General features: G+C 43.6%; 1 protein-coding gene across 1 annotated transcript; it reads right to left on the bottom strand.

Moving 5' to 3' along the window:
* Window positions 1–8,956: 8,956 nt before the first annotated feature.
* On the bottom strand, window positions 8,957–10,848 carry LOC120052994 (zinc finger protein 583-like). The gene is made up of 3 exons (XM_039000247.1): window positions 10,807–10,848; window positions 10,447–10,602; window positions 8,957–10,305 (listed from the first exon to the last, which is right to left on the bottom strand). The coding sequence occupies exons 1-3, from the start codon at window positions 10,813–10,815 to the stop codon at window positions 9,463–9,465; spliced, it is 1,008 nt and encodes a 335-aa protein (XP_038856175.1). The 5' UTR covers window positions 10,816–10,848; the 3' UTR covers window positions 8,957–9,462.
* Between the last annotated feature and the right edge of the window lie 3,019 nt (window positions 10,849–13,867).

Raw genomic sequence — 13,867 nt, 5'->3', positions numbered from 1 at the left:
CCTGACTTTTACCTCTGCACATAAAATAGTTTATTTCTCTATAAGCCAATATGTAATTTATAGGCCTACAGTGTATTGCATTGGGACCAATAGAGTAGGTGGAGTAGGAAGTGTTCCTGTATATAGACCTCAGTCCCCCATGAAATAACACCATATATAGATTCTGTTTTAAATCCCCATTTAATATCACTTAAATATGCACAAATATGGATCATTGTTAATGTTAAGACAATTATTTTTCATATCATGAATAAATACAGGTTGACACTTTACGTGGGGTACTTTTATTTAGAAAAATGTTGAAGTACTTTTTAGTGTTGCTGATGAGACGCTAATAGACGAGAGGAGGTTTAACAAGCTCCCCTATGGCAGATAAATTAGGATGTACATGTATGCAAATTAATAGCTATGCGGAGCCTTTCTGAAATAAAACAGGCCAAATTTGATGTACTGTAACTTTTAATGTTACACTATGACACTAACCTCTATCACAATAACATGTTGGGTTGAGGTTCCACTCCCCTCATCAACAGTGATTGGTTGGTCATCTCTCCATGTATTGTGTCCCGCTGGCTTCGCAAAGCTCCTGTGGCCTCCAGTGAGATGTCCTTCACCTGAGAAAATTATTGGGGAAAAGGGGTGGTTAAATTATGTACTGTCAATGCTCAATTGTATATTGTACATTATTGACACTGTCTACAATTGGCAAGGATGTAAAGTAACACGTCTCATAACTTCTTGATATACTATTTATTGATTGATTATGTTCCATGCATCACATTCTTTTTTAGTATGATAATAGGACATTCAGTAAATCAATAATCTACTTAGAATATGATCTTGTCTTTGTGCAAAAATAATTTGTTCTTAATTGGTCTGCCTTGTAAAACAAAGCTCAAATAAAAAAGTTGTGAAAGATAGGTAAGTAATAAGGGGAAGTTTTGCATACTATCCAAAAACTGTCCAAGACCAAATTCTGGACAACACATCTGAACACACGCGCAGAGGAGAACGGGGCGACAGGCCCCGAAGCATCTGCCTTCTTCAAAATGTACCTCTTGCCATTCCTCTGTATCGATCGAGGATCTTGACACTACTGGGACGACTGGCGAGGGCGCGCTCTCGGATTGTCCTCTCTGCGCGCTCCCGTGCCACCTTCAGGTCCATTAGCTGTAGTTTCCTCCTTAATGCCCTGTTTTCTTTCTGGCTTTGAGTTATTTCCAAACGAAACACTGCATAGTCGTCGTCTACGAGTTTACAGATATCTGCCACGGCTGAATTCGCTAGTACCTCCATAATGGAGGCTATTTGAGTGTGAAAAACCATACAGTTAGCCATTGTTACTTTTAGCTAACGTTAGCTAGCTAGCGTTACCTATATAACGTTAACGTCTATCAACCAAGTCCTGTATCCAACGCGAATTAAATACAACATCGGGTAAATATGTGATGCTGTGCAGTTAAATTAGTCATATTTTGAGTTCCCTCGTGTTAATAAACGTCTAAATAACAATAAAAACGCTGACGTGGAAGTGCTTCTTGGTCATTGTTTACTTCCGTTTACGCTCTTCATTTGCGTTTCCAGCAGACTAGATGCTGTATTGCTGCCTTTCTCAGGTCAGAGTGCGAATTACACATTTCAATACACTACATGACCAAAAGTATTGACACCTGCTCGTGGAACATCTCATTCCAAAACCTTGGGCATTAATATGGAGTTGGTCCCCAGTTGCATCTATAACAGCTTTCCACTAGATGTTGGAACATTGCTGCAGGGAATTGCTTCCATTCAGCCACAAGTGCATCAGTGAAGTCAGGCACTGATGTTGGGCAATTAGGCCTCCAATTCATCCCTAAGGTGTTCGATGGAGTTGAGGTCAGGGCTCTGCAGGCCAGTCAAGTTCTTCCACACCGATCTCGACAAACCATTTCTGTATCGACCTCGCTTTGTGCATTGGGGCATTATCATGCTGAAACAGGAAAGGGCCTTCCCCAAACTGTTGCCACAAAGTTGGAAGCACAGAATCGTCTAGAGTGTCATTGTATGCTATAGCGTTAAGATTTCCCTTCACTGGAACTAAGGGGCCTAGCCCAAACCATTAAAATCATCCCCAGACCATTATTCCCCCCTCCACCAAATTTTACAGTTAGCACTATGCATTCGGGCAGGTAGCATTCTCCTGGCATCCGCCAAACCCAGATTCGTCCATCGGACTGTCAGATGGTGAATTGTGATTCATCACTCCAGAGAACGCATTTCCAATGCTCCAGAGTCCAATGGCAGCGAGCTTTTCACCACTCAAGCCGAAACTTGGCATTGCATATGGTGATGTTAGGCTTGTGTGCGGCTCCTCGGCCATGGTAACCCATTTCATGAAGCTCTCGATTAACACTTCTTGTGCTGACGTTTCTTCCAGAGGAGGTTTGGAACTCGGTAGTGAGTTTTGCAACCGAGGACAGACGATTTTTACCTGCTTTGCGCTTCAGCACTCGGCCCTCCCATTATGTGATCTTGTGTGGCATATCACTTCGCGGCAGAGCCATTGTTGCTCTTAGAAGTTTCCACTTGACAATAACAGCAACTACAGTTTCCTGGGGCAGATGTAGCAGAGCAGAAATTTGACAAACTGACTTGTTGGAAAGGTGGCATCCTATGACTGTGTCACGTTGAAGGTCACTGAGCTCTTCAGTAAGGCCATTCTACTGCCAATGTTTGTCTATGGATATTGCATGGCTGTGTGCTCGATTTTATACACCTGTCAGCAACGGGTGTGACTGAAATAGCCAAATCCATTAATTTGAAGGGGTGTCAACATACTTTTGTATATATAGTGTATGTCAAAGATTTAAAGTGGGGACTCTTGCTTCGCAAGTCTCACTAATAAACCATCCTTAATACTGTAGAAGCAGTGTTGTGCTAATATAACAATTTGCAAATATTATACTTGTCTTTCATCTTTTGTCATTGACAGCTGATACAGATACTGTACCTATCAACATTTTGTCTGGTGGTGCTGGGCCTACCTTGCCAAGCACGTCAGTTGTCTTATCTTCCTTGATGGTGTCCAAGTATCATGCAGGCATAGCCTAACAAATTATATGTAGCTAGCTATAAAGAAAACATAGCTACTTACCAACAACACAGCAGTCTCAGGTTTGACGGTTGACAGTCCAAGCAGAAGTTAGTTGGATGTAAATCCAGATGGCGCCGACAGACATGGCAGCTCTGCTTTTAGCTCCTAAGCAACTTTGCAGCATTTTTTTTTGTGTTATTTCTTACATTATTAGCCCAGAACGTTTTTTGTGTTATTACATACAGCCGGAAATAACTTTTGGATATCAGAGCGGCCGTAAATCACCAGCCTTACGACCAGGAATACAACTTTCCTGAATTGGATCCTTTGTACGTACCCCCCAGGGCAATTGAACTTATCCCAGAGGCTGCTCCAAGACGCACCGGCGGAGAAGAGGTATTCGGAGTGGACTTCTAGTGCACACCATCCACCACTTCCGAGTATATTACTCGCTAATGTTCAGTCTCTGGACAATAAAGTAGATGAGCTCAGGGCGAGGATCTCCTTCCAGAGAGACATCAGGGACTGTAGCATACTCTGTTTCACAGAATCATGGCTCTCTTGGGATATACTGTCCCCGACCATACAGCCAGCTTGGTTCTCAGTTCATCGCGCAGACAGGAATAAAGAACTCTCCGGGAAGAAGAAAGGCAGTGGTGTATGTTTCATGATTAACTACTCATGGTTTGATTGTGATAACATATAGTAACTCAAGTCCTTTTGTTCACCTGACCTAGAATACCCCACAAAGTATTACCTCCCAAGATAATTATCTTCGGTTATAGTCACAGCTGTGTATATTCCCCCTCAAGCCTATACCACGACAGCCCTCAAGGAACTACACTGGACTTTATGCAAACTGGAAATAACATATCCTGAGGCCGCATTTATTGTATCAAAGCACATTTGAAGAAAACTCTAGTACTCACTTAGGAAAAACACTAGACCACTGCTACTCGCCTTTTCGAGATGCCTACAAAGTCCTCCCCTGCCCTCCTTCGGCAAATCAGATCACGATTCCATTTTGCTCCTCCCTTCCTATTGGCAGAAACTCAAACAGGAATGACCTGTGCTAAGTTCTATTCAATGCTGGTCTGACCAATTGGAATCCGTGATTCAAGATTGTTTTGATCACGCGGACTGGGATATGTTCTGGCTAGCCTCTGAGAATACCAATGACATATACACAGACACAGTGACTGAGTTCATCAGGAATCAATAGGGGATGTTGTTCCCACGGTGACTATTAAAACCTACCTAAACCGGAAACCGTGGATAGATTGCAGCATTCGTGTCAAACTGAAAGCGCGAGCCACCGCATTTAACCATGACAAGGTGCCTGGGAATATAATTGAATACAAACAGTGTAGTTATTCCCTCCGTAAGGCAATCAAACGGGCAAAACGTCAGTACAGAGACAAAGTGGAGTCGCAATTCAACGGCTCAGACATGAGACGTATGTGGCAGGGTCTACAGACGATCACGGATTACAAAGGGAAAACTAGCCACGTCGCGGACACCATTTTACTCCCGGTTACGCTAAACACCTTCGACCGGTTTGAGGTTAACACGGTGCCACCGACATGGCCCGCTCCCAAGGACTGTGGGCTCTTGTTCTCAGTGGCCGACGTGAGTAAGACATTTAAGCGTGTTAAGCCTTGCAAGGCTGCCAGCCCAGACAGCATCCCTAGCCGCGTCCTCAGAGCATGCGCAGACCAGCTGGCTTGAGTGTTTACGGACATATTCAATCTCTCCCTATCCCAGTCTGCTATCCCCACTTGCTTCAAGATGTCCACCATTGTTTCTGTACCCAAGAAAGTAAAAGTAACTGAACTAAATGACTATCGCCCCATAGCACTCACTTCTGTCATCATGAAGTGCTTTGAGAGGCTAGTTAAGGATCATATCACCTCTACCTTACCTGACACCCTAGACCCTCTTCAATTTGCTTACCGCCCCAATAGATCCACAGACGATACAATCGCCATCGCACTGCACCAAACAAAGGAGCTGATTGTGGACTTCAGGAAACAGCAGAGGGAGCACTAGTTCAGACAGGACAAACCGTTCGGTAAGGGAGAGGAATGGTTAAAAAAACAAATCTCACTTAAAGGGAATGTTTCCGATTATGGGGGAGGGGAGAGCTTAAGGGAGGGATAGAAGGAAGGAGAGGTTGATGCTTAGAGCTGTGTGGAGGGAGGGACCAAGGGATGAAAAGCTCAAAGCTGGGTGAAACCTGATACGACCCATACCAGCTCACTGTCTGTCAACTGATTTAACTTGTAATATATGCTGGCTCCTTTCCTGTTTCAAATTTGTTACGGGGAATGTATACATTTCCCAAATTGACCTTCTCCTGTAACATACAGTGTATATATATGTAACACATGTAAGCCCTTTACTATTGCCTATAACTAGCCCCTATCCACATCGACGGGACCACAGTGGAGAAGGTGAAAAGCTTCAAGTTCCTCGGTGTAGACATCACTGACTATCTGAAATGGTCCACCCCCACAGACAGTGTGGTGAAGAAGGCGAAACAGCGCCTATTCAACCTCAGGAGTTTGAAGACATTCAGCTTGGCCCCTAAGACCCTCAAACTTTTACAGATGCACAATTGAGAGCATCCTGTCGGGCTGTATCACCGCCTGGTACGGCAACTGCACCGCCTGCAACCGCAGGGCTTTCCAGAGGGTGGTGCGGTCTGCCCAATGTATCACCCGAGGCACACTGTCTGCCCTCCAGGTCACCTACAGCACCCGATGTCACAGGAAGGCCAAAAATATCATCAAGGACATCAACCACCCGAGCCACGGCCTGTTCACCCCGCTATCATCCAGAAGGCGAGTTCAGTACAGGTGCATCAAAGCTGGGACCGAGAGACTGAAAAACAGCTTCCATCTCAAGGCCATCAGACTGTTAAATAGCCATCACTAGCCGACTACCACCCGATTACTCAACCCTGCACCTTAGAGGCTGATGCCCTATATACATAGACATGGAATCACTGGCCACTTTAATAATGGAACACTAGTCACTTGAATAATGTTTACATACTGCTTTACTCATCTCATATGAATATACTGTGTCCTATTCTACTGTATTTTAGTCAATGCTCGTCCTAATATTAATTGCTCGTCCTAATATTAATATATTTTCTTAATTCCATTCTTTTACTTTTAGATTTGTGTGTTGTTAGATCCTACTGCACTGTTGGAGCTAGGAACAACAAGATTGTTGAACAACTTTATGGAAGCCCATTTTCACTCCTATTGCAGAGCAAAATGTGTGTGCGCTGCACCCATATGCAGACTTATCAACAAATGTCCATATGGCTGGGGGCGGACCACAGCTGGGGGAGTGTTGTTTCTGGGCAATTGGGCATCATTGGAAAAAGTAAATCCATACCAACCCTCCAGTGAGCTGTGACAAACTCACTTACAAAACTCTGTTTTGGACAAGACTGACTTCACACTTTGTAGTCAATTTTGACACTAGAATTCATGTTTGGTTTTAAATGGCCTGAGGGGCAGTTGACCTTTAACAAATCACATACTCAGTTACATGGACTCACTTGGTGAAATAACAGGGGTTGACATGATTTTTGAATGACTACACCTTCCGCTGTCCCCCATACATACAACATCTGCAAGTTCCCTCAGTCAAGTAAAGCACAGATTCAACTACAAAGACCAGGGAGCTTTTCAAAAGCCTCAAAGAAAGGCAGTGGTTTGTAGATGGGTAACAATAACAAATCAGACATTGAATATCTATTTAATTAACCATGCTTAAGTTAATTTCCTTACAAAAAAAGATTTGCAGTTTTGAAACTACAGTAAAAGTGCAATAACTGCAGTTGACTGTGGTATTTTGGACACAGTAATTGAAGAATAACTGTTATTTATAGTAAGTTATACTGCACTCTGACAGCAGTTGCATTGCAAAATTACTGCAGTAAAAAAATACGTATTTTGGACGCAGTATTTGCAGCATACTGCAGTTATACTGCACTCTGACTGCAATCTTTTTTTGTAAGGGTTATGCTGTGGGTGAGGTATTAAACCACCTAGACACATCAAAGATGCAGTTGTCCTCCTACACTGAGCTGCAGGAAAGGAAGGAAACTGCTCCGGGATGTCACCATGAGGCCATTGGTGATTTTAAAACAGCTACGGAGTTCAATGGCTGTGATAGGAGAAAACTGAGGATGGATCAACAACATTGTAGTGACTTCACAATAATGACTGTGGAAGGACCACCAGAGGGCAGGCTGGGCTCACGGATGGTAGCCCAACAAGGCATGGGAGACAAGGTAACCAGAGGCAATTAAGCACAGCTGACACTACTAATGAGATATTCTCCTTCCCCTATAAGAGAGAGTATGGAACCAGCAGAAAGGGGAACTATCTCTGGAAGATGGCCACTGAGACAGAGGAGCTATCTAGGAAGAACCATTAAGACGGTGACAATGCCGTGACCTTTTTGTTGTAGTTTAAAGACAATCGTATTGTGTTCCTGTTTTGCTCTGGAGAAGAAGATATATGTTTTTTCCTTTGGAGATTTTCATTGATTATGTTGGAGTGTTTGTGTTGACCAAATGCCCTCAATATAGAACTTTGTTCAATCAAGAAAACCTACTCCTGACTCGTTTGTTCCACCTTCCCGCTTTAGAGTGACGCCCAATTACTTGGTCCGCTCACATGACAGAGTGAAAAGAATACAAATACTTAAAAAATTCTCCAAACCATGCATCCTGTATGCAACAAGGCACAACAGTAATAGTACTTTTTTTGCTTAAAATCAAAGCCTTATGTTTGGGGCAAATCCAACACGTCACTGAGTAACCGTCTCCTTATTTTCAAGCATGGTGGTGACTGCATCATGGTATGGGTATGCTGGACATAGGCAAAAACTAGGGAGTTTTTCAGGATGAAAAGAAACGGGATGGAGCTAGGCACAGGAAAAATCTTTGGGGAAAACCTGCTTGTCACCAGACACTGGTAGAGGAATTTACCTTTCAGCAGGACAATAATCTACAACACAAGGCCAAATCTACATTGGAGTTGCTTACCATGAAGACAGGGAATGTTCCTGAGTGGCCAAGTTATAGTTTTTAATTAAATCTGCTTGGAAATGTACAGTAAGACTTGAAAATGGCGGTCTAGCCATGATCCCTTACTCCTTGACAGAGCTTACAGAACTTAGAAAATAATAAATGGACAAATATTGCACAATCCAGGTGTGCAAAGCTCTTACCGACTTACCCAAGAAGACTCACAGCTGTAATCACTGACTCGGGGGTAAATACTTATCTAATCAAGGTATATTCGTTTTTTTATTTCTTTCAAAAATGTTAGAATTATTCTTCCACTTTGGCAGAGTATGTCGTGTAGATCATTGACTAAAAATTACAATTCAGCCTCCCGAGTGGCGCAGTGGTCTAAGGCACTGCATCGCAGTGCTAGCTGTGCCACTAGAGATTCTGGGTTTGTGTCCAGGCTGTCGCAGCCGACCACAACCGGAAGACCCATGGGGCGGCGCACAATTGGCCCAGCGTCGTCCGGGTTAGGTTAGGGTTTGGCCGGCAGGGATGTCCTTGTCCCATCGCGCACTAGCGACTCCTGTGGCGGGCCCGAGCGCAGTGCACGCTGACACGGTTGCCAGGTGTATGGTGTTTCCTGCGAAATATTGGTGCAGCTGGCTTCCGGGTTAAGTGGGCATTGTGTCAAGAATGCCCACTTGGTTGGGTTGTGTTTCGGAGGACACACGGCTCTCGACCTTCGTCTCTCCTGAGTCTGTATGGGAGTTGCAGCGATGAGACAAGACTAACTACTACCAATTGGATACCACGAAAAAGGGGTCAAAAATAAATAAATAATAAAATGACAATTCAATCCATTTTAATCATACTTTATTACAAAATTTGAAGAAATCAAAGGGGGGTGAATAAAAGTCTTAATGAAAAGTCCCATTATATGTTTATTAAACATAAACATTATTTAAATACACCATATGAAAACCACACATACACGTCACAACTAAAAATCTGCATGAACTTGATACTGCATTCATTTTCTCAGTGTTTTGGGGAAAAAATTAAGTAGTTGAACGGAAGTAATGAAATAGGCATTTATGAACATTATATATCCTCCACAGTACAAACACACTATGTAACAGACTTTTTAGGCTTTTTATATATATATATATCACACAATGTTTGGATGCAATATTCTACCGAGGAACATTCAACACTGAAATCTGTTACTCTTGTTATTCTGAATGCATCTGTGGATCTTTTCTGATGGCAGCAATGAAAATGAATCTTTGTCTTTAATGCAGGGTTTGATCTAAATGTCAGAAGCTATCGAGTGGAATGGTTATTTTCTATGTTATAGAGTGGAATGGTTTTTCTGCTGGTGTGTCCTAAGGTAGCTCCTCTCTGAGAACCTTTTCCCGCAGTGTGTACAGGCGAATGGCCTTTCTCCAGTGTGGACCTTCAGGTGCATCTTCAGCTGGTCCTGGCGGGAGAACCTCTTCTCACACTGAGGGCAGCTGTAGGGTTTCTCCCCTGTGTGGACCCTCTGGTGCCTCTTCAGGTGGTGCTGGTGAGAGAACCTCTTCTCACACTGGGTACAGCTGAAGGATTTCTCCCCTGTGTGGACCCTCTGGTGACTCTCCACCTTCTGGAGGCAGCTGAAGCCTTTGTGACAGAACATGCAGAGGAACCGTTTCTCTTTACTATTGCCTGATGTGGCTCGCCCTCCCTGAGCCTGGGCTCTAGCCCTGTCGTTTGAGTTCAATACCTGATCGAAAAGGACGCGGCCATGTGAATCGGAAGGCCCCATTGACGGAGACACTGGGTCGTGATCCCTGAACGCATGTAAAGGGGAGTGGGTTGCGACATTTGGATTTGTCTCTAAGCTTTCCCTGTAGTCTAAGAAGTCACTGGTGTTGCACTGCGAGTGTCCTTCTCCTAAGTGAGTTTCGTTTGCATTCCATGTCAGAGGAGTGTCGTCCTCCACTTTCACAATCATGTCATCTAAGACTATAACCTCCCGTTTCTTATTTAGGCACCCTTCAGAGTATACACTACTACTGTACCGGTTCCAGTCACCTCTCATTGGATTAGTCTGTGTATCTAAGTCCACAGATGTGTCACCAGGTATCATCTCAGTCTCTGTAGCGTATGAACAGGACGGATCATTGCCAGTCTGTAATGCATCACCTGAGTCCTGATGGGATAGAACAGGGCTCGGGTTACCATAAAGTAAATTCTCTGAGCGGGGAGCAGGAGGACAGCCCAGTTGACCCATCCCCGTTAAAGTCTCAGTGTCTGTCTCTGACTTGAGTACAGTGTTCGGCGTTCCACTGACCTCCGTGATGCTACGTCGGGTCCTGTGCTGCGCTGGGGCAGTGGTGGAATCATCCGTGGCTACAGGGTGCGCTCCAGCCTGGATGTCTCTGCTGTGTCGTGGGTCCTCTCCTTCAGACCTCTCCAGCTTGACCCCAGGACCAGCAGCTTCTGCAGACTGATAAGAAGCGAGGAGGTTACCAGTACATGAGTAGAATTTGATAAATATGTTGTAAGGAAGTCTCACAAGCTCCCCTATGGCAGATAAATTAGGATGTACAAGTAAGCAAGTGAATTCCTGATGGAAGCCTTTCTGAAATAAATGGGCCACATTTGATTTACAAAGTAACTGTAATTTGTAATGCAACACTATTACACTAACCTCTATCATGATAACATGCTGGGTTGAGGTTCCACTCCCCTCATCAACAGTGATTGGTTGGTCATCTCTCCATGTATTGTGTCCTGCTGGCTTCACAGAGATCCTGTGGCCTCCAGTGAGATGTCCTTCACCTGAGAGTGATTGGAGTAAAAGAGGTGGTTATTTTACCTACTGTCAATGCTCAACGCTATATTGTACACTATTCACAGTTTTGACACTGTCTACAATTGGCAAGGATGTAAGGTAACACTTCTCATAACTTCATGATATACTATTTATTGATTGATGTATTATGTTCCATGCATCATACTGTTTTCATTGAGTAAATAATAGGAAATGCAGTTAATCAAGAATATGGTTAGAATATGAAATTGTGTCTATGTAAGGTAGCTAAATAATCAGGGGAATTGCATACTAGCCAAAAAACTGATCAAGACACCTCTGAACACATGTCCAGAGGGGAACGTGGCGACAGGCACTGAACTATACATTTTATGCTAAATGTACCTCTTGCCATTCCTCTGTATCGGTCCAGGATCTTGACACTACTCGTAGTACTCCCTGGGACGACGCGCTCCCGCATCATTGTCCTCTCTGCGCGCTCCCGTGCCACCTTCATTTCCAGTAGCTGTAGTTTTCTCCTCAGTGCCCCGTTTTCTTTCTGGCTTTGAGTTATTTCCAAACGAAACACTGCATAGTCGTCGTCTACGAGTTTACAGATGTCTGCCACGGCTGCATTCGCTAGCACCTCCATAATGGAGGCTATTTGAGTGTGAAAAACCATACAGTTAGCCATTGTTAGCGTTAACAGCTAGCTAGCGTTACTTATATTAAACCTATAATTTAAGTCCTGTTTCCAACGCAAATTAAACACTAACTTGAGTAAGGATATGATGCTGAGCAGTTAAATTAGTCATATGTTGAGTTCTAGGGTGTTAATAAACGTGTAAATACAACAATAAAACGCTAACTTGGAAATTATTGTTCACTTCCGTTTACGACTTTTTCTTCGTGTGGTTTTCCGGCAGACTTTATCTTCTTCAGTTTTTAATTCCGGTTGGCATCCAATATTAACGTTGCATTACCGCCATCAACTGGACTGGAGTATAAATGGGAAAAGGTAAAAGGAAAAATCCTGCCAACTAACCCAACATTTATTAAAACCCACCCCCCATTCCACTATGTTGACCCTATCTGATCCTACACCAGGCTGACAGCCTGGGAGGACAGAACACTACCATTCAAAACACTGTGTAACTCTTCTGTAGTAAATTCTCATAATCCCAAGCACTTCTCTACAGCTGCCACCACAACACCTATTTTCTGTAATTTACATTCCATACAGTTGATAACCATGGAATTGAACACTAAAAAGCCAACCGTACGTTTCGTTCGTAGGCCTATCACTCTGTACTGGCAAAAGTCTACTACTCAACGGGAGCCTCTTAGGATCCCTCACCCTTGACTCATCCTCACTGCCTCAGCATACAACACCTTCTGAATGGACACTTTGTTGCCTTATGCTGACCTTCACAGGTCGTAGTGTGAATCGCACATTTTGTTCACAGGCCTGGGTGGATGGAACCCTTTCTCTCAAAATTCCCTGTAGTTCTTCTGTACTAAAATCTCTGACACCCAAAAACTTCCCTGCAGCTGCTACTACAAAATCAATCTTTGGGGATTTCCGTTCCGTCTTTGCGGTACAATAATTGACCATAGCAATAAACACCAAGAAGCCAACCTTACTAAAGTACAAACTATTCGGGTCACTCTGTACTGGCTTACTACTCACAGGGATCCTCTCAGGCTCCTTCACCCTTAGCTGTCCATCCTCTACTTTCCTCACTGCCTCAGCATATGACACTTTCTGCGCTGCTCTATACCTGGCAACCTCAACCTGTCTCACTCGCACACAACATTTCTGATCCCCAGCAACATGGGCACCCCAACAATTGACACACACACCTTTGTCCCACTGTGGGGGTTCAGAACAAAAGCTCTCACCGGATAACTTACATCTCCTAACATCACTTTATCAGGTAATAACTCTGTATCAGAACTCTAAAGTACCGACAGGGTCACTTCAGTCTTGGGTTCTCCACCGGGTCTGCATCACACCAAACGGTGCGCCCCTTTACACTGAAGAGAAAGGACCTTATTGGTTGGCATCATAGATCAAAGGGTGTGGTTAAATGAAATGGATATGTTCTTTGAAATAAGGTAGAAGACAAACAATGTATACGAAATGCTTCAGTCTGGTTTTAGACCCCATCATAGCACTGAGACTGCACTTGTGAAGGTGGTAAATGACCTTTTAATGGCGTCAGACCGAGGCTCTGCATCTGTCCTCGTGCTACTAGACCTTAGTGCTGCCTTTGACACCATCGATCACCACATTCTTTTGGAGAGACTGGAAACCCAAATTGGCCTACACGGACCAGTTCTGGCCTGGTTTAGATCTTACCTGTCGGAAAGATATCAGTTTGTCTCTGTGAATGGTTTGTCCTCTGACAAATCAACTGTACATTTCGGTGTTCCTCAAGGTTCCGTTTTAGGACCACTATTGTTTTCACTATATATTTTACCTCTTGGGGATGTTATTCGAAAACATAATGTTAACTTTCACTGCTATGCGGATGACACACAGCTGTACATTTCAATGAAACATGGTGAAGCCCCAAAATTGCCCTCGCTAGAAGCCTGTGTTTCAGACATAAGGAAGTGGATGGCTGAAAACTTTCTACTTTTAAACTCGGACAAAACAGAGATGCTTGTTCTAGGTCCCAAGAAACAAAGAGATCTTCTGTTAAATCTGACAATTCATCTTGATGGTTGTAAAGTCGTCTCAAATAAAACTGTGAAGGACCTCGGCGTTACTCTTGACCCTGATCTCTCTTTTGACGAACATATCAAGACTGTTTCAAGGACAGCTTTTTTCCATCTACGTAACATTGCAAAAATCAGAAATTTTCTGTCCAAAAATTATGCAGAAAAATTAATCCATGCTTTTGTTACTTCTAGGTTAGACTACTGCAATGCTCTACTTTCCGGCTACCCGGAT

This window comes from Salvelinus namaycush, chromosome 8, assembly GCF_016432855.1.
Source record: "Salvelinus namaycush isolate Seneca chromosome 8, SaNama_1.0, whole genome shotgun sequence".
Taxonomy (NCBI): domain Eukaryota; kingdom Metazoa; phylum Chordata; class Actinopteri; order Salmoniformes; family Salmonidae; genus Salvelinus; species Salvelinus namaycush.
This window is presented reverse-complemented; position numbering and strand designations above follow the sequence as displayed.